We start from the raw sequence: 21,361 nt of genomic DNA on the forward strand, positions 1-21,361 counted from the left end.
ACCATTATCCTCTACGTTTAAAGGTCTTTTTTTAACAAATTTTATCTCCCAATATATGAATTTACAAGTTATAATCAAATCACTTTGTAGCCTTCTTTTGCTTAGAAGAAATAGAGTGAGCATCCTGGGTTTGTCATCAGAAAGTGTGTTTTCATATCCTTTCATCCTATCCGTTCACCTCATAATTCTTTCAACTCTTCATATTCAATCCTGAAGCATCCTGAGTATCCTAAGCATCCTTCCTAAAGTATGTATGCCAGAACAGGACATAAATTTCCAGGAGCTGGATAGAAAGGTAATAAAACCTTTCTATTCCTGTTCACTACCTCAATATTTAAATATTTAAAGTACTGTTTACCCATTTTAACTGTAGACTTGGAGTGATAGTATGTTTATTGCTTGGTTTTTATTTTATTTTTTCTATAATGTCTTTCTTTCCCAAATCACTGATTTGCAACACTGGTATTCCTAATCTAATAATTTATATCTTGCATTTTTTGTTCTTAAATATATAGCAATGTATATGGTTGGCCATGTTGCAACATGACTTCTTGCGTATGCTTGCTGAATTATCTATGTCTCTGAAGCAACCCTAAGTATGAAAGACCAGAGAATAAGGGCTCTGGGCCCTCAAATTGGGCCCCCATGATTCGCAAGTCCATAACATGCAGTATGGAAGCTCCAGGAATCTGGGGTCTGCAGTGAAATGGAACTACTGAAAGCCCTGTTTTAAAATTATCTTTATAATATGCATATTCTGTGAAATTAAAAAAAAAAACCACACATTTAATTTCTTTATTTTTTCCTCTATTTTCTTTTCCCTTTTTTTCTGAATTCCCTAGAATAGAAACCATGCTGCTCACTCAGCATTCAGGTCTCATGTCATTCACTGGTCTTTAAAACCTGTGTTACCTTCATTCAATGATGTTTTAATTCTTTTTTGATATAAATGTTAAATAATTTTGGACTGAGAATGCATCCCACTAGCTACTGATGAATTCCCCTTACAATTCCAGCCCTCTTTCCTTTTGAATTTTGCAGCCATTGACATGTGCAGGTTGATTACCTTTTTACTGTGAAGGTTTTCTGCAGAAAAGCAGCTTTCACAATTATGCTGACTTCAACTCCTTGCTTCTGCTGCTTTTATATATGGCTCTATAGAAAAGAATAATCTTTGATCAAACAACTACACTGATGAATTAAATAACCGCAACAGAAATGGTATGTTTTTGTCCTGTAAACAAAGTGGATGGCATTAAAAAATTACCATGGTAATTCAAAAGTGCATGGTGGTTGTTTATTTGCTAAAAGTTATTTTGAAAAATGCCATCAGACTCAAATTGTTATATTCTGAAGTGATCAGAAGAATGTGCCAGTCTAGCATTTTCCTGACCATCAGTATACTAAATTTGCATAAAATCACTGGTTTTAACAATTTTGTGTATACCATTGACCTGCCATTACAATCTAAAACTGTGTGGTCAGGGGAGCATTTCAGTCACGGCCTTGAAAAGTGAACAAACAGCATTTACTGATATAACTGATGCGATAGCTGATATAATAGTAAAAGAACAACTAATTTGTGTTATGTCTGTGAAGTAATCATCTCTTGTAACCAGTCATGGTATTTGTTTAATCCTCACATACAAAGTCTCTTCACCACTTCACTTTGTTTTGTTTCCCGTTCCAGAAGGTGTTTTCCAGCGTACACTGATTTCTAGCCAAGTTCTTGTTTTTTCCATTCTATTTTTCTTCCTCAGTATTGGAAAAGGAATACCAACACAGAGTGTTAATGTTTTTATTAAGCCAAGGCAAACTGTTTGATCTGTTGCTAATCTAGTGTGCAAGCAGGTGTTCAATGTGATCTATTCCTGTAGATATAAAATGGTGCAGTTAAACTTGTCTTGGACCTTTGGAGCACAAGAGAAGAAAGCCCTGACACACGATTACAGTTTTTTAAGTTCATTATGTTATTCTATGTAGGAATTTCCTTGGTATGTTGTGCTGTGTTTTCAGTGCAGGAAAATAGTGTGGTTATTTAGCAGGGGGATATTGTCATGAGTCAAAAGAAGCTGTGCATCAGGTTAATAATAATCTGCTCCTACCTGGATGAATACAACTTTCCCTTAGTATAGAAACAGCATGGCTATGGGAAGAAAAGTTTGCAGCCTATTGTATATGGTAGGGAGTTATGCAAGAAAAAGTAACCTTGCTTACAAACTGTTTCTAAACCTACACCAATAAACTTATGTTATCGACCTTGTTTGTTCCTTCTCCCTTCCTGCCTCCTATCCCTTTGCCTTTTCCAGTGTATACTCACTTGTTCATATATATTTAGCAATACCTAATGACTTGAGTGTCAGAGAAGAAGTGACACAAAAGTGACAGCTTCCCGCTTTGCTGATAACCAGCCTATTTTAAAATGTTTAAATAATTACAGCAGTTTTCTTGATCATTTTAATTGTATTTGAAAATAAAGTAAGTTTAATAGCAAGATGTATCATTTTAAGTTCATACATCTGGAACCAGTGGCTCAGGAATGGATGCATGAAAGAAACAAAAGATTTTTTCCGTAGGAATTTTGCTGAATCTACATGTAGGTATGTGCACAAGCACAATCTTTAATATTCCAGTTTTACTTTAAATAGGGAGGAATAAAATAAAAGCCATCAGTTGGAGGGTTTTTGCTGCAAATTCAATGAAGTTGGTGCTCCTTTGGCAAACATTTTTCTCCTCTTTAGGTGGTGTGTGATGGTGTGTCCTCTTTAGGTGTGACTTCCATGCGGTTGGAGCGCAGCTCAGTGACTCTTAACTCACATAATTAATTTCAGTACTTGCTGCAATGAGCACCTACAGAGAACCAAGCACTCTCTTTTCAACTCTGCCAGTGAGGACACTGAGGCAACAACGATGAGGGATTTGGCCACAGTTACAATCTGAGTGGTCTCTCTCTGCCTGTCCTCATCAGGTTGCCATACCAGTTCATCTCAGTGGGTTTGCTCAGCGGAGCGGTGGGTCTGCATCCGTTTGGGCATGCAAAGTTCAATTGATTGCAACAGTGATCTTGTTGAACATACTGTCAGTGAAGAAGGTTTGCTTATGGTCCTATTGCAAAAATGAGTTTTTAGCTGATAAGATAAATTGGAAAGGAGACAGTAACTTTTAAGAAAAATAACTTTTCTACTTAAATTATGCATTTTTCCAGATATTTCTTGCCTCCCACCCACCCCTCCAGAGAAAAATACAGGAAAATGTTTTTTAAAAGTTGAATTCAAAATGTATGTATTTAGGTGTTCTCAATACAGAAATGAATTTGCCAAAAGCTCATGATTTTGAAAACTTTAAATTCTAACTCTTCTTAAGCGGTTGATTTTCTCTTACTCCTCCTATTCCTCTCTGCAGAAAGGACGAAAGGAAGGAAAAAGAGAAGGTACTTGAACATAAAGTACCTACATTTTTAATGAAAATTCTTGAATTGAATATGCATGTATTTATGAAAGCTTTTAATTGTAATACTCAGTAACTAGTATTTAAGAAAGTGCAGAACATGTGCTTATTAGTTTCCTAATAAACTTGTGTACAAGCTACCCATCAATTTGTTGCAAAAGTCTTCTGAATAGAAATGACATCTAATAAGCACTATATACTGTAAAACTATTTCCTTTAAAAAAAACAAAACAAAAAAAAAAACAAAACCAAAAAAAAATCCCCACCCCACAGATAAAACTTGCGATTTATTATAATTATAATTGTAAGCATTACCATATTTAAAGAATTTCTGCTTGGTGAATTTTTGTTATGGATATTGTAATTAAACAAAAATAAATTTGTAGAGAAAAAAATTGAAAATAAATTGCACAGATTTTAAGTAGGTGTCTGAAATCTAGAATGTCATTGTACCATTGCAACAGATGGAGTTGGTACATTTTCTTCTTCAAAATGTTTGAAGTCCAGCTATGGCAGGATTTAAATATCAAGGCTCCCTTTTCCTTTTTCTCCTCCCTGTCTTCATAATTGTCTATAGTTAGACTTGTAATTACTATAGAATAGAAGTCTAGCAGTTGATATCAAAGTCCAATTTAACCTAAGTGAATTGTGAAAAATATTCTCCATAAGTATTCCCATAATTTTTTGAAAAATTTTGTTTACTATTGCTTCTTCTCTCTGGTCTTTCATCTCCATTTAAATATTAGTATTAAAACAATACTGAAGCTTGCAGAACAATTACAGACTTAGAGGCATCAATCATCAGCAAAGCAAATTTTAAACTCCTTCTTAGAAGTGTACTTGTAAGAAATACTTGATTTAAAAAATTATACTTGTGTTGAAGTTAAAAAGCATTGGCATTTTTATATTCCCAGCTAAGAAACTGCACTGGATTTCAAATAACTGTGCAGAAATTAAATGAACATCATGAAGTTTTTGAAATATTTCATAATTCTGAAAAATTTCAATCTATTACCACAGTGAGAAAGGATTAAAAAGCTCATTTCTCTGTTGCTTTGTTGCAAATTAGCCCTTTACAGTCTAAATATAATTGTACATGCACTAGCTTCCACTGTAAAGGTAGGAAAGCACAAACCTGAAGTGAAAGTACACAATAAAGTTGGAGGTGAGCAATAAAACAGAGATTTCAGCAGTAGCTGAGAGGGTGGCACCTTGCTCAGTTTTAAGGCATAGTTTCTGGTGTTTCATTGCTGTTTAGCTAAACTCATCTTACGGAAGTGCCTTGGTAATCTCAGGTTTGTTTTGCCAGTTCTGGACTCTCAGTCCTTTGAACTCAAGACTGAAGCGAGTGGATGTGCATAGGCAGCTTTTATACCTGAGTTCTGGTTAAGCATACATCTTATGAAATAGTTATATGTAATCTCCTCAGGAGGGAGTGCTAAGTTCTTTTAATTATATGGAATGATATCTGCATTGTTCATGAGCAATATTATTCCTGTCACAGATGAGAGAGTATTTTCACATCTGTATTGCTTCTCTTTGAAAGAAGCAGTTAATACCATGAATTGTCTCTTATTGGGAAAGTGGTTGCCAAAATGAAATTTGAAGGCATTGAATGTGGGAGATTTTACATCTATTTCTATATAATCTGTCATTTTTATTAGAATCCAGAGTTAACTACTGCAACAAAGCAAAATGCTCTAGAGATGAGGTAAGGTCGGTTTGTGGGACATCATGAAGCACAATTAGTTTTTTGTGGAAAATTTTTATTTTAAACTTTCTCTATTACCGCCTTTCTCATCTGATCATGAGAGAAAAAACAGCCTGTTATAATTTCGTTCAATGATGAAGGTGGGGAATTCTTTAAAAATGAGAGAGTTACTGTAAAGGTCATCTAGTCCAACCCTGCCAGTCTAGATTTATTCCTTACTGCATATGATATAATGCTTTGAAAGTGTAATTTTACATTGTCAAGTGATGTAGATCTATAGGCCACTAAATCTCCCAGCTCAGAACGTTTCCTAATTTCCTTTCGCATGCCCATTCTATATTTTTTCTGTTATCTATTTCAGTTAATCATTCCTGGTTGTATCCTGCTTTTTTTACGTGATAGAGGACTTCTGCGTTTGTAGGTATTAGCATTATTTGTACACGAGTAAGCTACATTACCTGTAGCTGGTACAATCACAATAGCACACTTGAGATTTTTTTTCTTACTGTAGAATAAGTTATTCAGTCCCTCAGTTATTCCCTTTTGACAAAGAAGAGATTAAACGCAGCATTTTGCACCAGAGAAGTGTTTGTCAGGCGTTGCCCAGAGGGGAGTCAGCATGAGTTATCACTGCAATATGGTGGGGAGCATCACATCTGTGAGAACTCAGATCTAGGTCCTGACTTCTCAGCTGGCTCCTCTCTGTACTCCTTTCTGCACAAGGAAAAGGGAGGTATCAGGACTACGAAAGCAGTGAACCAAGAACACTGGCTGGCATCTGTCATGAAATTTGGCATTCTAAAAAACTCGTACTGAGTGGTGAAAGTGTTGTTTGAATTAAGGGAGTGCAAATGCCCATTTCAGAGTACCGTTTTATCAAAATGCTTTGGCAAGCAGCGTAATCGCTTCTGAACAAGTGACTTTTTCAAAATAGCGGTTTTGACTCTGCAGGACTCTCTGCCCCACTCCTCTGCTCCGCTTACCAGCAGTGGCCCCTTGAGCTGACAAATCATGTGAGAGACTGTATGGTTGCCCCTGGGAGGAAAATGGCTCTTCGCAGCAGTGCGGCTCCTGAACAGAAGCTGTTTTATTAGGTGTTTCTATTTTACTGGAAAGAAGTGCTTGTTGCTTAGCGCCTGATCTGAGTCAGCCAATCCATCTCTGCTACTGTGCTGTGGAGGGAAAAAAAAACCTCATATTTTTCCTATAGAGATAACTGCTTTTTGTCCATTTCTCAAGTATATCCCTTTGCTTTCAGATTAACCCAAGTAGATAATATTTCTAACACTACAGAAATCTAACTTTAGAATGAAGTGTAAAACTGGTTTTTTTAAACTGGTTTGTATCCATATGGTCACCATAGCCAGCGCAGAATTAAAAAGACCTAATGTTATCTTTCCCCACTTTCTGAGAAGTGCTATTTCATCTTATACTTGCATGAAATTTTACTGAATTCCAGCAAGTAATGTGACTTTTATCCTGGAATGAACTGTTCTTTTTCTACCTTAGTTCATAGGTGCAATGGACATGTTTGTTATGAATTTAGCAGGTGTATAGTGGCTGAGATACAAACGCCCTTTCCCTTATTTCCCCATGGAAACTTCCCCTCTTTTCAAGATCCTGTTACTTCCTATAGTCAAGAGCTACCTGAATTCAGCCCTGATATGTAGCAATTACTACAGCTATTGCTGCAAGCTATTCCTGGTAGCATGGGTGCAATGACAAAGAGGCACAAAGCACTACCTTCTGGAAATGTCACTTTAGTCCTGAAGGGCACAAATACCAAGAAATCTCCAAGCCTTGGAAATTATTATAAGGAAATATCCGTAAGAGGAATGTAACCAGTAGATAAGGTTTTCTCCTGATCGACAGTGCTACTTTAAAAGGCAAAAATTTGGGTTTGTATGTTTTATCTTCTAGAGATGAGCAAGGAAAGCATTTTGGTGGCTGTAATTTGTCTTGCGCTTCTCCTTTGCTTCTTTCACACACAACTGTGCACTAATTTCCTGTTTCACTGAAGCCTTTGTGAGCTCCCTGGCTCCAGAAATGTACAATTTTCTGTTTTATTGATTTTTCACCAAAAACTTAATATTTTTGAAAGTCAAAATTACTTTTCGGTTTCTTTCACTGAAAGTATATTATACCCAAGTGCTAACAGAGAACAGCTTGCAAAAGTATATCTTCCATAAAGCAAAAATCTGTTTTCTCAGTTCTGTCCTCATTCATTACAGAGCCCCTGCATCCCCTACACTTTTCTCTGTCACAGTCAGACTGAGCAATATGAAAGAGTTCATGCCGAGGGACACAGTCAAAGTGTTGCTAACTGCTGCTACGGAAGGAGATGTGTATGTACTCTTTTCATCATAAGCAAGCACCTAGGTGTTGCAGGGGGGCGTGGGACCTTTATTTTAAGCTAATGATTTTTCATCTAGAAAGACCATGGGCCTGTTGCAAGATTTTGTTAATGCCCTGGGGTTGACTTCTGTGGTGTTTTACAGTAGTTTAGGTTTCCTTCCCAGAAGGTCCAGGATCAGTTCTGTGCTGTGCCACAGACCACCTCTCTACTCTAACGTAGATCACTTGCAGAATGAGTTTCTCAAATCTGCTTGGATAGTCTTATTGTTTTAATGTTTAGATAAACATACAGAGGAAAACCTACCTTTCCCATAAATAAGACAAATTGTCTAAGCAAAACCAGATTTTTTCTGGAGGAAATTGCATCATTTGAAACAGGTTTGTCTGACTGACTGACGTCTGCTGGAGGGGCAACACAGCAGGGCACAAACAGTCCATGAGGCTTCTGGAGTGCATATGAGGTGACTCATCTCAGTGATATTTTGTGAAAGGACAAGAGGCAATGGACATAAATTGAAATACAGGAAATTCCATGTAAACATGAGAAAAAAATACTTTTACTGTGAAGATAGTTTAACTGGAGCAGGTTGCCCATGGAGCTGGTGGAGTCTCCGTCTGTGGAGATATTAAAAAACCAACTGGACAGAGCCCTGAACAACCTGCTCTAGTTGACCCTGCTTTGAGCAACAGGGTTGGATAAGATGATCTCTGGAGGTGCCTTCCTGCCTGTTTGTGGTTCTCGAACTGGTCCATTCTCTTCAGTAAGAGATGAAACTGGGAATTGCTCTGGGGTAGAAATCAGAAATAAAGGGTTAAATACGATTCTGTCATGGGTGATAATTAAGTTTCTTTTCCCTTCTTAAATGGATGCAGTTGAAACATATACAGTGATGGAACAACTGCTGCATCTTGGACTTTTGCCATTAAAGAATACATACAGTTTTCAAACCCTCCCTTTCTCCCTTAGATTACTTACTGTCAATAAAAGCAGTGTGGGAGGTACCAAAATTATATGTTTCAGAGTAGATGTAGAGCAGAAGAATGATCTCAGAATAAATTATTCTAATGAACAGCACTTGTCTAGTTTAACTTTTTATCCTCATTTGCTTCAGACATCTGTGACAGTGCTGCAGTCCTTGTTCTGTCAGTTGAAAAGAAGGTGGGGGACTGTGAGAACTCTCATTTAAATTTTATATTGTCCAGAAGTTTTACTGCTTCAGTATTTCAGCCAAGGGTCCTGTGGCTTAATGACTAAGAAAGAAAATCTTTCCCTCATGGTGGAAAGCAGGACCACTATATATTATTTTCTCAACACGGCCTGAAGATTTAAAAAAAAAATTTCTAAGTTTTGCATGCATTATGCTAACAACTCTGCACAAATTGCACTAGTTTGTGCGACCGCAGATTTGCATCCAGCTAATGCAACATTTGCCACAGTGTCCCCCCAGATTATAAGAAAAAGTTAAGGGATGGGAGAATGAATAAAAATCCCTGAACAGAAAAGCTGCGTTTGTTATCACATTTCAGACCATCACAGTTCTGTCCTTAGCTAGCATATTCTTCTTGGATAGCAGCTCTGGGAACAGCTATGTGAAAAGATTAGACATCCTTGATGTTATCAGCCCTCATAGGCTATTCTGTACAGGTAATGTAGCAATTGCCTACAACAAAGGCAGCTAGAAAGTTGGCAGCTTTAAGGTCTCAGGCTACCTTTTTTACAGTAAAAAGCTCTTAGCATATTCCTCTTAAGACACACAGTATCTCTTTATCCTTGTGGTCACTAACAAAATGCATGCGTTTGGAATTCATCGTCAGAGCTCCAAAAATACAGGATTCCAGTTAAAGCTGTGAGTGTGCATGATATATGGCATAGCCATGCACTGTAGATGTAGTACTTCCTAGAAGCCTTTCATAAAGCTACTGTGGGGAGAGGAGAGAAGGAATAGGAACAGGAACAGAGCCACTGGTTGGCAGGTAGGTGTAGAAAATTATCTCATCTGAAATTGACTTTTTGGCTGCAGCCAAGAAAACCATTGCTTTGCCAACTTTTGCAAATACACATTCCTTTGGCCTTAGTATTGAAAAACCTTTCTGCAGTTCTGAAAAAGCAGAACTAAGGGAAAAGGAGGAATATAGTGTGTAGGATAACATACCAAGCCATGAATTCTGGGATCCATTCTTCCAGTGACTGTTAATATGTCTGTGCCTCTCACAACCCATTTGACAGAACCAGTGATTCATGCTTCTCTCTGTCTGGGGTACCTGCCATTTAAAAGAGAAATATCCACAGGATGTTTAGTATAATGATGCTACCTTACTTCTTGGCATTATTTTTTGTACTACACAAGCTCACTTTTAGAAGTCTGTTCATGTATAATGTTCATACTGTGTTTTAGTATTAAATGTCTTAGCTAGAACATTGGTGAATGCTGTCCTTTTAAACGCAGGTATGGTATTTTTCATATAGAGTGTGCTCAATAGCAGAGAGCGTTGTGCAGGGAGAACAGAAGTGTCTGTAACCAAAGCACCAGAAGATCAAGATTTGATTCAATAAATTTTGCTTTTGAGAGGCAAGCCCGAGGGTTTCAGGGCATTGTTAATCACCTGTGGCATCCTTTGTCTGTAAATCACTTTTCATTCCAACTCACCATGGATTTATGAATTACTCACATATGGTGACTGTTGTGTCATCAGCCTGTGACTTTAGTGTAGGAAATACTTCTGGATCTGCTTTCATAAATTCACTGCTGTGTTTTTGTATTGGATTTTCTCTCACATGGACTATCCTGTTATTGTACTTGTATTTTACCTATGCAGAGCGAAGCCTGGCTTTTAGAAGGGTTGTGTAAACTAGAGCTCTTGCAGAATATTAAAAGTACTTTATTTACAACTTAGTACCACTTTGTACCGGTTTTGGGCAGCTAGATGGTTGTAGCCACAGATAAATTGGAGAACATTGAACATAGAAGTTCAAAATTCAGAAGTAAATAAGAAATGAACACTTATTCAGCAAAATGAAGAACAAAAGAGAATAGAGTAGGATTTGGAATAATCTTAGAGTTCCTGATTACAGGAGTATTTCCTAAAACATCCTGCATGACCTGACAAACAGACATGCCGAGCATGAGATTTTTTGCAGATATTCATTCTGTTAGCAGTCTCTGAACCCTGGTCAACACACAAAGCTATTCAAACAAGGCGGTGAAGTCTTTGCCTTCCTAAATAGGGTCATAACATAGAGCACAGTCTCTCCTTATCCCACGTTTTAGTACGTTCCCTTTTGAGTGTAATTTCACCCATAGGTGCTTCATTTGACTCTTAGCCCTGGTAACTGATTCCTTCAGAGCATCAAGTCATGCCTTGTCTCTTCTCTCCTATGCCAATATTGTCCTGTGTGGCCCAGCTTCAGCTTTTCTTCCAAGATCTGCCTTGCAGATGCCCTGTGTGGATTCAGCTAGCTTCAAGACCTATCTGACTATAAACAGTAATCTTTTTGCTTATTTTGAGGGCTAAACATAACAGGTCAATACCAGTTACTGCTGTAAACAAAACAGTTATCTGTTGTGAATGAAATTCTGCTGCTGATTGTCAGGAGGTTTCAAACTTTCTGAGCTGCCAGAGGTCTTATCTCATCATACCTTTGTAACATAGTTCTTGAAAACTGCATTTTCTACAAATATCCATGAAGATAATTAATACTATCTATCATTAGCTCTTAATGGAGACTAAAGAGGATGGTAAAGAAAAAAGATTTTGGCAAAATCCTCTGTTGGGAGTACCCTTAAGCATGGGTCGTTATTATGTGTGGATAGTGTGACAATGTAATATAAATAGTTTTGAATTTTTCCCCCTTTTCACTCTTCTTTTAGCTCTGAAATTTTGGATCTCCACACACCAAATGCAGAGAAACACGTATATGTGGTGTATCAAAAAAATGTGAAAACAGAACACTGCCAGTGTTCTCAAAGTACTGAGCGTGAGAGATCAATCAAATAATTGGCAGCACCAGCTTTCATTTTTTTCCAGATATTGGCTTTTCCACCTGCAGGAGGGAGAAACTTCCAGTAATCAGAAATGTTACAAGCTACTCTGCTGAAATTAGGGGAAGTTATCTTACAGTGACAGAGGGGAACTGCCTGACTGTAAATGGTTCCTTGGTGGCTAAACTTGCAGCTGGAGAAAAACTGGATTTGACTTGAGCTCTCAAAAAACCTATAAAGATACTTACCATTTTCCTTCCCAATCAGACTGAGCTCAAGTTTGGGTAAAAGAATTGGAGGTTATTATTTCCACAACCTGGTTCTCTCTTCCTGCTTTCCAAAAATGAGCGAGTGGAAAATGTCTCAAGAAAAGTGTCGAAACAAACACTTGAAAGAGGATTTTAGGAGCTGTCATATTTAGTACTAATTGCTATGGCCAGTCCAGATGTTCAGAGAAGTTTCAATTGTGGTCTTTTTTTTGTACACTTACAAATTCTGTAACCATGAAAGGTTTCATGTAACTATTAGAATATATCTATTTTTTGGTCATGGATGTAATGTTCTGTTGGTCATACATGGAATTTACATTAGATATTAGAGAAGCTCATATATAGGAATAGTTTGACCCCAAATCTTTTGAGTTCCTTCTCAGACTCCTGAAGTTCGGCAAAATAACCAGTCCTCCCAAATCAATAGTTTTGAAAACCAGCCTACTTCTCTTCTACTTTTATGTGAGGTATCAACTGGAATAGAAATTCTCTAATTTTCGTCATAACATGAGTTTTATCAAATATTCATATCTCCTGATATCAGTCACTCCATTTTAATATTGGTTTCGGAAAATCAGTTTATGAAGTACCTATTTGGCATAAAACAAATAAATTAAGTGAAAATTAAATTATTTAACACTTTTATTTAAATACACTTTTCCAAATAGAGAGCTATCAAATTACTACCAAGTAGTTCATAATAAATACATTTTCAGGCTTCTGAACGTTAATGACTATCTTTCAATCTTGCTTCCCTTCTAAGCAAATATGCAGAAGGTCTGATACTAACCAAGAATGAATACTTTATCCCAAGTGCTGAAAGCAGACAGAAACTTGGCTAATGAGAGAAAAACCTGAGAGTCTCATTTCTTGAAAATTTTGTGTTGTGCATACAAAAACGCTGATGTGTGATTATGTGCGTGCAGATAAAGTTGATTACACCGTCTATACATGATTACTTTCTTGCTAAAGGACCAAATACAGTTATAGGTCATTGGTTACCTCTTTTGTTAGCGTGAGCCTCCACCTAGAAGTTTTTTACTATGTAGCTCTATTACTGTGCTCTGATCCTAAAAGCATGGAAAGGCATACCCTAGGGCAGATTGCTATTTACAGCTGTGGAGTCTTCTGGTGGACTTTCAGAACTCCGTCAATCATTTTGAAGAGTGTTAAAGTAAGTATAATCCTCATAGCAAGTTTAGTAATGAACAGCTGCAGGAACAGAGGAACTGTTATGGCTGTTCTATGCAGAATGAAATCTCCATTGGCTGATGGGGTGTGAGGCTAAGTCCTCAGAAAGGTAGGGCTAGAGGTAGGCTAGCACCTTTGTTAAAAAAACCAGAATCATAGTGTCCTGGTTTCAGCTGGGATAGAGCTCATTTTCTTCCTAGTAGCTGGTCTAGTGCTGTGCTTTGGATTTAGGATGAGAATAACGTTGATAACACGCTGATGTTTTAATTGTTGCCAAGTAGTGCTTACACTAGTGGAGGACTTTTCCAGCTTCCCATGCTCTACTGGGTGCACAGGGAGCTGGGAGGGGAGGGGGCACAGCCAGGACAGCTGACCCCAACTGGCCAAAGGGATATTCCATATGCCATATGACATCATGCCCAGTATATTGACTGTGGGGAGTTGGCCAGGGGGCAGCCATTGCTGCCCAGGGACTGGCTGGGCATCGGTCGGTGGGTGGTGAGCAGTTGCATCACTTGTTTTTCCTGGGTTTTGTTCTCCTCTCTTTTTTTATTGTTTTCCTTTTCACTACATCATCATTATTAATAACAATAATAATATTTCCATTATTAAACAGTTCTTGTCTCAAACCACAAGTTTTCTTACTTTTGCCCTTCTGATTCTCTCCTCCATCCCACTGGGCGGAAAGGTAAGCAAGTGGCTGTGTGGTGCTTAGTTGCCGACTCGGTTTAAACCATGACACATAGCAAAAAATCCCTTTAATAAATGATGTTTTGTTCCTCTTGAAATACCTGTACTTTGGAGGTTGCTGACAGTAAAGGCAGGCATATATATACCTTAAATATTTTGTTGATATTCTACTTAGACGTGCATTTGTCAGAGGGCTTAGTTTACGTATAATATTAACTACAACAAGCTCAAACATCACATGTTACAGGAGGAAATTATTGCATTCAAAAAAGTGAGGCTCAGGGTATTCAAGGGAGTTTTGATATATGTTGAACATCAAGTGACACCTTGCCTTTGGATAATGGAAAGTTTTTCTAATTGTATTTTGGGCAACCGGAAAGCATATAATTCAGAATATGATTACAGTTTCAAATTTTCTTCAGGAGTGACAGTTTCCGTTTGGGTTAAGGTATTCACCTACTTAATCTTTTCAGTGGCAGTCTTGTTTCCATTTTATTTATTATTTCGAGTTACTAACAACTTACTTTAATGTAGAATGCTGTTTTCTGTTTCATTTCATGCTTGCTCTCAGGATTAGTAGGAGAGTTGAATTCTTGGAAACTGGGACAAGATGTATGTGAAAGCAGTTGCTCAAAGCTCAAGATGTATCAGAATCAAAATGCAGTGAACATATGTTGAAATCCAGCCTTGTGGGCGGGTGATTAAACAGTGTCTTGCAGCAAACTTGCTTTAGTACAACTAAATTTCTGGCTTTGGTCTGAATCCATATTTTTAGGGCTCATGGCATTTAAAAGAAGTATTTATATTATTTCCGTATTTGCCACATCATGCAATTAGGCTGTAAAAGGGGAAACACTGTGGTGGCAAACATGAGGACAGGTTGCTTACAGAGGATGTGGGATCTCCCTCTCCGGAGACAGTTGGATCTAGGCTGGAGATGACCCTGAAGAACATGATCCAGCACTGGCTTCAGTGCAAGCCTTGCTCTGAGCAGGAGGAAGGACATGACCTCCTTCATCGTTCTGTGATTCTAAACACCACTGAGAAAACGGCATTAAGCATTACAAAATAACTGGCTGTGGATTGCATTCTATGATTTCCTAAAAAAAGCAACAGAAGAAGCTTTTTTAGATTTCATCCTCACTTGGGTTTTTTTGTATTTAGATATCATGTGAGTTTGAAACTGAATGGCACTGACTAATGCATACTGCTTATAGTTCTTCTGGGTAAAATAAAATAGCTGGTGCTGGTTTTGCAAAGGATGAACCAACTTGAAGCCTGAAATCTGTGTAAAACAATCTAAAGCATTAGCTAAAATCACTGAAGTCAGTTGAATAGTTCCCAGTAACTTCACTCAGATGTAGATTTTGTCCTTAATTATAATTTAATTTAATGAGCTAAATTAGAGTAATAACTGAATTTAATAAAACCTTTCTAATTTGCAATATGACATAATGTATGGAAAAATGGCTGGATGTCTAAACTACATGCTGTCTTCCTATTAAAAACTGATACCCCTTCTTTACCCTTTCTTCCCAAAAACTGACTCAGAAGTTGAGAGGTGCAAGCTCATGTTTGCAGGTTCAATTTACAGATGAAACATTTAAAGAGAAAGCTTTTCATATTGCTTTCATCTGCTTTCAAATCACTTATAAGAAAAACAAGCAGAAGTTTTCCTTTTCTGTTTTGGCACTGTGAGAATATTAGTGGAGAAAAGTCAAGCAGCAGAATGACAATGCCTGGGTCGTGAACTGAGAAGTGCTAAGGTTTTGGGTTTATGCATGCATGTGTTTTTTCAACCACTTTGAATTAGGTAAGATTTTCAAAGCATCTAAGAGGGAGTTATTTTCACACTTCTTTCCGGTCACTCTATTATTCCTGGGCCATAAAGATCTCTCTTAGTCCTACGCAGGTCGAAATATTTCATGTGACGTAAGCTGGGATGGTGTTGCTGTCTCGGCTTGCTCAGAGATGGTGCTGATTGAATTGATGCCCATAGCAGAAAAAAAAGGACAAGAGCCAGGGAATTAAAGCAAATGGGCTTCTTTTTTCTTCCCAATGGAGGCCTATTTTGACCATCTGAGGTGGCAATACAGTTCGGTAGCTTTCTTCAGATGCGGTCTACAAGGGATCAGCACAACTACTAAGTCAGTTAATTTTTTATATTACACTTAATTAACATTGTATTGCTGGTAATTTATCCCCATGGACATGTTAGTATTTGCTGCTTGAGGATGTCTGAGCTGTGAGGCAAGACATCCCTTGGAAGCTGAGCCTCAGCCTCCTGCATGTGGGCTCAGGTGTACAGGAAGCAGGGAAGAGAAAATGGAAAGAAAAGCAGCTCTTTGAATTGAAAAGGGAACCTTGTAAGCTGGGGTGAGGGTTTGTGTTATCTGCTAGGAACAGGATTTGGGCTCACAGATCTGTCAGTGCGTTTGCTTAGATTTATTTTTTCAAGTGGCACAAAAGCCTTGATTTTTGGTAAGCCGATATAAGAGGTTGTAATACTCAGACCCTGTAATGTGGCCTTTCCTTAGTTTCAGCACTAATACCTTTGTCTATGTAGAAAACTAAAATTGGAAACAACTAAAATCATGTCATCAGTTTCTGGAGTGATTAATTACAGAATTATTTTTCTAATTCATTAGAGTGATGGTGATTATCTGAGTCAAAATTTTTTAACAGAAATGACCATAAAGTGTGTTAGTAGGTATTGCCATTTTTAATAAGCTAGGATTTTAAGGAGTAATTTCCATCCTGTCTTATTGCCAAGGCAATGGGTTGGTTCATGGGAGTGGATCAATTGAAGGGAAATACTTCCAGTCAAAACCTGGCAAAAAATAGTGTTTTCTGTTTCAGATTATTTACTGGGGAGAGTTTTTTCCTGTTGCGATTTATCAGAATTTTATTGGTGTCTTTAAAATCATTAGGCCCATTTCTGGGCAAATTGCCTGATGTTCTAAAGACCATTGTATAAATGCCTTCACACCTGCATTAGGCAGTGTGTTAATTTGCATATTTGCATATTTATGTCAGGAACCCCTTAATTAGGTGATGTCTGAGGCATGCATGGACTGTGTAGCTTTACTATTATACTAACCAAAGGAAGACATTCCTTCCTTATTTACAGAATGAGAGAAGAGCGACCATTTTGAAAAGAAGCTCCAGTTGTTTTAGCAAACTAATTTGTGCTCTATTTTAAGAGGTTTCACTCTGTATTTTGCTTTATAACCTTAGGAACAGATGAACTAAAATTGCGTTTTTTCTTAGGCCTAGAGGTCTGTTGGCTGGTGTTACTTGGTGATGACTTCAGCATTTGCCATGTTTTACTTCTTTTATGATAAGGGTGTGGTTGAATATAAACATTGTATTTTCACTTCTTCCGTTTTGATTTTCTTGTAGACATTTCAGCAGTCTTCTCTACAGCAGAAAAGTAAAAAGAAGAACAAAGGTAAAAATTGAATTTGTTTTCATGTATTGGTAGGAAGGGAGTTGCCAGCATTAATGTTCATGGTATTGTAGTACCTGAGGAACTAGAACTTGTTAGCTCCAATCCAGCGTTTAGTTCAATTGATCATGTTGAAGTGTTATTATTAATGGACATAGTTTCTTAATACTCTTCTACCTGCATAGATATATATATGCTGTTGTCTTTTTTTTTTTTTTAAATACTTAAGACTCCAGCCTCTTTGGGCCCATGGCTGATTTTTCCAGCTGTGTGCATGTAACGCCTTATTGCAGCCCTTGCTCATTACCTAAGCTGTCAGGTAATTTATATCATAGTAAATTGTCCTCCTTGGATTTAGAAGTACAAAGTCCTCAGGAACTGTTTGGTTGCAAAAGGAGCTGCTAAGAGAGGTTTTGGAATACCCGTGAAGTACTTAGAGAGTTGTGTTTGGCAGCCAAGTGTGAGAGTACATGAATTTATATCCTGTGTGCTTTTAATCTGATGTGAAATATTAATTTTGTTGAAAATTACAAATAACAATTTTCCTTATTTTTAAATATCTTGCTTTTCTTTTCCCTATAATGTCTTTTCTTTCTGTGTGGTGTTTTTTTTTTTCTGTTTTCCATAGAATGTGAGGTCTGTGAGGTAATGAACATGATTTGCTTTGGTTTGTTTTGGTATTTAATTTATGGTGCCTTGCATAGACTTTGTGGTCAAAATAGAATGTTTGTAATAATTTATTCATGGCAAATTGAGGTTGAAATTTTTAATTCCTTTTCTTAAGCAAACATACAGTGCTTTCTGGCCAGCTGTCTTTTTGATTTAGTGGGTAAGTCAAATGCTTTCACATCAACTCGTTGTCATTTTCAGCTCCTATTCCTGGTAAAAGCAAAAGACGGATCTCATGTAAAGATCTTGGTCGAGGGGACTGTGAAGGCTGGCTTTGGAAAAAGAAAGATGCCAAGAGTTATTTCTCCCAGAAGTGGAAAAAATACTGGTTTGTCCTGAAGGATACGTCTCTATATTGGTATATCAATGAAGAGGTGAGCATCTGTGCTCATTGTCTCAACAAATACCTTGTGCTGTTGTCATGATTAGTGGGAAGCCAGTGCTTTGAGTGCTTATATATGTGAATAACTTTATTCACCCAAATAATCATACTGAAATTATATTAACTGCCTGACTAAATTTCCATTAAGGTCTGGAGGTATTTGGTCCTTCAAATTTGCCTTTTACTACAAGAGAAATAACACACTTTCCTGTGTCCTGCTCTCAGCAATTTGGGATAAATCTACCCTCAAACCCTTGAAAGGGAAAAAGTAGTTATTTAATCCTGTCATTCAAGGTTAGTCATGGGAGTGTAAACTTTAGTGATGAGCTGCACGGTGTTCCGTGTTTATCTGTGCTAGTGAGATCACCAAAAACTCTGGCAATTAAGGAAGATACTTCTGTTTTCCCAATTGTGTTCTCCTGTCGTTCCTTCTTTGTTGCTTTTGATATGATTTTAGTGCTCATGTATGCTGAACTTAAGAGCAGCAGAGCAGCCCAGCTGAACTGTGTACAGCTTTGATTGTGCAACATGTTCTTCATTAGTACATGTTTTTTGCTAAAGCTGATATAAATAAAGCTTTTTGCCGGTGAGTTAGGAAACCTCGGTTTTAAACCCTATTAGTCACATCAGTAAATATCCTGAGGTAAGATCATTGCCAACAAGTGGAGGCACTCAGTCCTGGACTTGTTCTTTTAATCACTGCAAGCACTTGCACAAAACCTTTCTAAAATATTGTGATCACCAACTTTTCCCTGAGTAGACAGAAAGCAAGTTGTTCCATGAACGGAGCTACTGAAGCTTGTTTTCCCACAGACTCATCCCATCTGTGCCTTGATCCCAGCTTCAGATCAGTAATGCAGTAGGCTGCCTTTCTCCTTACTAATTAGTCCATCTTCCCCCCAAATTAACTAATTACAATAACTAATTGCCTGAATACATTTGGTCATTCTGTATATTTTCAAATGCTGGTTCAGCTGTGAAATTGTTTGAGAAAACTGGGTATTTAAAATTGTATTTTACACCAAGGGATCTGTCTTACTACTTTGGCAAAAGTCCCAGTGACTTCTGTGGGAGGTTTACCAGAGCAGAGCATATATTAGTATTCCTTATGTAAGAAGCAGGCAAGTGAAAATATCTTTAAGTTTTCATTGTGGTGGGTTTTTTTTCTGACACCTTAGCAGCAGTAATATCTACAACTATCTTTGCAGGATGAAAAAGCAGAAGGATTCATCAGTCTACCTGAATTTAAAATTGACAGAGCCAGTGAATGCCGCAAGAAGTAGTAAGTATGCTCAAAAATAATGCAATGACACAACAGAAAAAGTGGAACAAAGGACAAGGTTTTCCCTTAGAACAGTGACATCATGGACTTCGTTATACTTTGACCATCTGGTTGTATCACCGAATAAGCTCATGCAGAAGAGACAAATTGAGTGTGGTTTCTGTGTGCCATCTTTCCCAAAGGTTTTTTTTACTTTATTGTGAATCACAGTGCTTGACTAGAGTAAAATCAATTAAGAGCAAGACGGCCGCTTGGCTGCTTGTGTCCCTTTATTTTCCTAGTTTTCTTTTTATTTCCTTTCTGCTTTAGGGGTTTTTGTTTGTTTGTTGGGGGTTGGAGAGAGTGTGTGTGTGTAAAAACTTTAACCTCAATAGTTTTAAGCATAATAAAGAGACCATCCAAATAAAAAAGTGCCAAAGTTCATGTCCAGGTATCAGTCTTTAATGTAAACTCCAAACTAGCATCACTTCAAGTTTGCTGACACAGTGTATCCGTCCTGAGGCAGTGTAAAAAAAAGAGAATGACAGTAGTTTGCTGTATTTTTGAGGTATGACCTAAAGGTCTCAGATAACTTTTCTTCTCTCCTAGCTGTGTGAGCTGCTGTCCAGATTTGTGCCATTGCACAAATCCATTTCTTATTTAGATGCAAATTCAAGTGCATGTAGCAATGTGACAGGTGCATACACCCACAGAGAGATTTTTAGTCATTGTTGAAAACTTTTTGCCTTGTCTTCTAATGTTTTTTACTGTGCTTTTAAGTTTATCAAGACTGTGGAATTACTGAAATTTGTACAGAAAAGCAATTGCAAAAGTAAAATGGTATGATTTGTAGTACATACAGTTCTAAAGGAGACGCTGACCTTGTATCAGTTGGTCTACATACCACTTCAGGATGAATTCTTCGTGATGGTCTCAAAGGGCAGAAAATAAAAACTGCATTTTAAAAGAAAAGATACATCAGCTTGGGCTTATTGTCACGTGTCCTTAGGCTACACGCTCAAGTGCTTCATTTTTTCTTTTTTATTGGGGCAGCAGCATAAAGTCAACCTATTTCTTAGAATTGCACCCTACTTAATCTGTTTCTTTTACTTGATTTGGTATCTACTGGATAGTAGAACATAAAATGTGGCTATTAAAATTCCTTGCTTGGGTGGTAGATAAAGAAAAAACCTCTAAGAATCTAGACAACAGAGGCTGTAACAATTTTAAGAACTCAAGTTTTGGGTCTCAGTAACTTGATGTTGCCTTTCTAAACTGAGCAGATGTCACTATACATCTGCTTTCACTTACATAACATGGTGTCATGCTCTAATGCGTTAGAGGAATTCTTTTTGTCTCCATTTTACGTTACCTTCACTAGCAGTGACTTTCCTGGATATCAAGTTCATATCCCTGGTTTCTTAAAATCTATTTTCATATATTTACATATGTGTACACACACAGACATCTATATTAAAAATTGCAAATACAATACACATGAACATCATCACCATTCTTCTGAGACACAATGGATTTTATATATATATAATGATATATATAATAAAATAAAATAATTTTCACTCTCTCTAATCCATTGTGTCTCAGAAAAATGGTGATGTTCTTCATGGACCATGTTTGCAGTTTTCTTCATTTTCTTTGGGACAGTTACTCATTTTTTTTCTTACTTTCAGAGAGATCTTCAAGCTATTCTCAAAAATTATTCTTCTGAACTGTAAATTATTAATTACTTCCAGGTACATTTTCTGGATCTTCAAGTACTTCACCATCAATCTTTATCCAACATACTTAAAAAATTCTTTCTAGTAATTTATTTCCTATTATGTATGAAATGCAGTAATTCTCTCAGCCCAGTCATGTTGATTACTTTGGTGGAAAGAAAAGATGAGATGTAATTGCCCATTGCTTAGAATGACCTCAAGAACACAGTGCTGATTTAT

General features: G+C 37.2%; 1 protein-coding gene across 6 annotated transcripts in view; it reads left to right on the forward strand.

Moving 5' to 3' along the window:
- Positions 1-21,361, forward strand: part of CNKSR2 (connector enhancer of kinase suppressor of Ras 2) — a 225,384-nt gene that overhangs the window by 146,511 nt on the left and 57,512 nt on the right. For all 6 annotated transcript variants that reach the window (XM_075096786.1, XM_075096804.1, XM_075096795.1 and 3 more), the window contains 3 exons: positions 17,046-17,094; positions 17,962-18,134; positions 19,351-19,424. In XM_075096786.1, coding sequence (XP_074952887.1) covers positions 17,046-17,094; positions 17,962-18,134; positions 19,351-19,424 — 296 coding nt within the window. The remainder of the gene's footprint in view (positions 1-17,045; positions 17,095-17,961; positions 18,135-19,350; positions 19,425-21,361) is intronic.

Source organism: Phalacrocorax aristotelis, chromosome 1 (assembly GCF_949628215.1).
Source record: "Phalacrocorax aristotelis chromosome 1, bGulAri2.1, whole genome shotgun sequence".
Lineage (NCBI taxonomy): Eukaryota > Metazoa > Chordata > Aves > Suliformes > Phalacrocoracidae > Phalacrocorax > Phalacrocorax aristotelis.